Here is a 3,889-nt window from a genome sequence, read left to right on the forward strand (position 1 = left end):
TATTATAGATGATACCGGAAAATTAAGCAAAATGAAACATCCAGCAGATTTAATGCATTTCTATCAACATTTTGGAGCTTTGGCCCGTTTGGGGAAATTATTTCCGAAAAACTTTGATTACATAAACCTGTAATCCATGTAATTACATGAACATGTAAATGCACATAACACTACAATTAAGAACAGAACATTTTATATTTTTCATGAGTTTAATTTTCTTTCAGTGACAGAAACAGAAGAAAACAGTCGCGTACATCGTTTGTTGCAATTTTAGCAGAGTGATCTTTCTTGAGTTGGGCATCTAGCCAGTGGAGGAAGCTAGGGCGGCGGCCCCTCCGGCGAGTAGAGCCAGCAGAAGGACTCCCCCTCCAATGGCTGGGATGATGGCCCCGATGTTTGATCCCGGTCTTCTGGTGGTTACAAATGGTCGCCGGGTAGTAAATATAGGGGGCAAAATAGTTGCAGGCCCTGAAAAGTTTGAAAGCAGTGTTGCATGTTTTTTTTTTTTTTAAAGTATATACAGTATTTAGATATATATTTTCAATTATTGTATATGTGTAATTATTATTATTATTATAATTATATATTTACATCTACCGAGTATGCTTCCCCCTTTTCTTACGGAAAATTATTGTTAATTCATTGCTCAACAGAAACTCAGAGGACTGGAATCTACACGCCCCGTTTATCAATTGGTAGAAACCTACAGCGACTCTAGAAAAATCACGGACTGCACGAAATAAGACCCAAGATTTCCTTAGGAGACGATTTTGCTGTTTCTTTTATCTAACGTACTGTTGTACATTAGCAATAATTTAGTTAATTTAATTTACTTTTTTACAATCAATGTATATTTTTTTTTTAAAAAAAGAGAGCAGTAAATTTAAACAATAAAATGCTTTCTTTGATGGTTCATGCGGGTCATGAAGGCGGCGATCATTGCAGAATAACATTAACATAGCCCGCTAACGCGGGTTTTGTATTTTTTTGCAATGCCGATCTTCATATCCCGCATAATTCACAAAAAAGCTATTTTTTTTTTGGTTTAGATAAATGTTTGCATGTTATTATTGAATGTTCCTGCAATTAATTGTTTATTATACCGAACGACGGGGATTATTTATGATACATCGGGTTCTATAGTCTGTCCCAAGATATTGCTTCCATCACTTAATTTTGATATTTAATAAAAATACACATACCTGTGAAAGAAATACAGTTGAAATCGATGAAAGGGAATATATCCAAGATATCTTCATTGAACAATTATCATTTTTCACTCATAAAGTTCACATGAACGAAAACAAATTTCTTACGGAGATTTATAATGGGAAATGTTTACATCTTTTTTCCATTCGGAAGTTCTCGGGATACCTCGCGCAATTTTTCAACGTTATCATCCGGACTTATTTATGGCTGATGCAATGCAAAATCCCCGCGCTTAGACTTTGTATTTTTGGATGGGTATTGAAACCTGAAGCGGTAGAGGGCCGGGGGCGTTTCAAAACGGATAATCTGGACATTTTTCATGTTAGTGTATGAACGTAGTTTGAGCGATTATTGAAATATCAAGCAAAAAGTAAAGCAATAACGAGATGCGATGAAAAGTTGATGATGACAGGGAAATATGAAGTTTTATTGCCCTGACACGTGATTCTTTAGAACCATTCAGATAACGCGTTGAATACATGTAAACTTATTTTTATGAGGTATGACAATAAAATATATATTATAATACGAATATAAATGTTTCTAGGGTATTTAGGTCCATGTTTTGACCTTTGACCTGCGATACGTACTTTCGCAATTGATTCCGGTGTAGCCGACTGCACACTTGCATGCGGCCTTGACTACGTTGTAATTATCAGTGTATGTTACACATCGTCCGTTTGTGCCACAGTCTGTCTCTTTGTTGTCATATGGCGAACAAGGCCCAAGGTCTGAAATAAAAAAAGACAGCATTCTTGACTTTATACTAAAACATCCGCAGTTGTACATAATGTATCTTGTTTTACTCCACGTACTTCAGACTATTAAAAAAAATAAAAATAAAAGTTCGTTATTTGCAATTTTATAACATCATGATTTGATACAAAACGGCAGAATCGTAGAAATGTACAGAATGTATAATATGAAATATCAGATACCTCTGCACTCAGTCACAGCATTCCCGACCGAAGTTATTATTCCATCAATAGCATCAAAGCCATCTTCGCATCGGCATTGGTTTCCAATACCGCCAGCATTTTCGCATTGAGCATAATCGGGGCATTCGTCATCGTTAGTACAAGTACCAAAGAATTCTACAACCTGCTGCGAGGAGTAGTACTTCAGCTGTACACATAATATAGCACATACTAAAAGCCACTGGAATCCCCTCATTTTTAATTGCGCGGGTGGCTTATTTTTTGGGTGAATACTTTTTTCACGGTGCAGTTCGCCAACAAAAGATTCACCTCTAAATCTTACGGTACTCCGTTGCATGGTTTTTTGTACATATATATACTTTTCAAGTCTCAGCAGCCAGCCAATTATTCGTGGCCTGTTCCCAATAATTTGCATTTCCTATTCAAAACAGTCGCAAAAGATACCTTTCCTTCTTTCTGTGCGGGGCTTTGCCATGCATCCCGATCAAACCGCAAAGATATATGAATTATTCAAAAACTACGCAATTCTTCTATACACGTGAACAATCTACGCACGTTGGTCTAATGTTGTTTCATAAGAAATGTGACAATCGCTTAGATATAAGGGCAGATTGTATTTTCTTTATATTCTTCCCATTTCCCCGACGTAGACTAGAGTTAGGTTTGTACGAATTAAGTTTCTATAAGTTAATTTGCTTTAAAACTCATTTTTACGTTTTTTTTTTAGAGAACAAATTCCAGTGGATGTTTATTTCCCTTAAAGTTCAAATTTGTTAGTCTTTATTTCATCAAAAATTGTGTAAATTTCAGAAGAAATCGTTACTATTTTAATGATATTGTATTGAAAATGCTGTATTTTTCGTGTGTTTGAGTGGGGGTGGGTGCGGTAATTGGGTTAGATTTGGGGTGGGGGGCTAAAATTGGATTTGAAATGCAATGGTTACGTAATAATAGTCTTTTTTTTAAACCCTACTTTCTTATAGTAAATTAAATTAATCGACATTAGGTGAATAAAAATTGAACTGAATAGAGGCCGGGCTGGATGGTTATAGCCACATCTAGAATTTTTCAATATCTAAAATTAAGTTCTGTAAAAAGATATAAGAATATACTAGATACTTAGACACAGAAAGAAGGCTTGGAGAGGCAGTAAAAGTATTGTCTTTATTTCAAATAAAGATTATTATGAATTATGTCAAACTAATTTGTAATAAAAAGTTAAGGTGATAATTTTTAATAAACTTGAATTTTTTCTGTAATTTTCTTCTTTCCAAGGAGTTTTAACATCATTGGGTGTTTGAATTTTGTACTAAATGTAGCCCCTCTCCCCCATCCCATCAATTTGAAATATTTAATAACTAGAGGCGTATAAATATTTCTGGAATATCTTATTTATTAATATTTCATTTAATAACATTTCCAATTTTACTTTTCTATCCCTCTTCCATTTCCTCGGGAGAAAATTAAAATTTCTGGATCCGCACATGTCTGTGGTATGTTTTAATCTGTATGATGATGTATAATGATGTTTATCTAGCTTTTACCTCAACATATATTAAATCAAGTTTATCTATTTCAATGTCCGTGAAGAGAGTTGTCCTGTACATTTTTCCGCCTGTACGAAAACCTCGAGAAGTTCCGATTGAAAGATTCATTGCTCTGGGGGGAGGGGGAGGGAGGGAATACTTTCATTATAAAAGAGATTATAACAGGTTGGGGTAAAATAATATTGGAGGGTAACC

At 34.8% G+C, this 3,889-nt stretch overlaps 1 protein-coding gene across 1 annotated transcript; it reads right to left on the bottom strand.

Moving 5' to 3' along the window:
- Nucleotides 1-208: 208 nt before the first annotated feature.
- LOC128160541 (uncharacterized) lies at nucleotides 209-2,448 on the bottom strand. The gene is made up of 3 exons (XM_052823879.1): nucleotides 2,148-2,448; nucleotides 1,800-1,940; nucleotides 209-468 (listed from the first exon to the last, which is right to left on the bottom strand). The coding sequence occupies exons 1-3, from the start codon at nucleotides 2,380-2,382 to the stop codon at nucleotides 302-304; spliced, it is 543 nt and encodes a 180-aa protein (XP_052679839.1). The 5' UTR covers nucleotides 2,383-2,448; the 3' UTR covers nucleotides 209-301.
- Between the last annotated feature and the right edge of the window lie 1,441 nt (nucleotides 2,449-3,889).

Source organism: Crassostrea angulata, chromosome 8 (assembly GCF_025612915.1).
Source record: "Crassostrea angulata isolate pt1a10 chromosome 8, ASM2561291v2, whole genome shotgun sequence".
NCBI classification, from domain to species: Eukaryota; Metazoa; Mollusca; class Bivalvia; order Ostreida; family Ostreidae; genus Magallana; species Magallana angulata.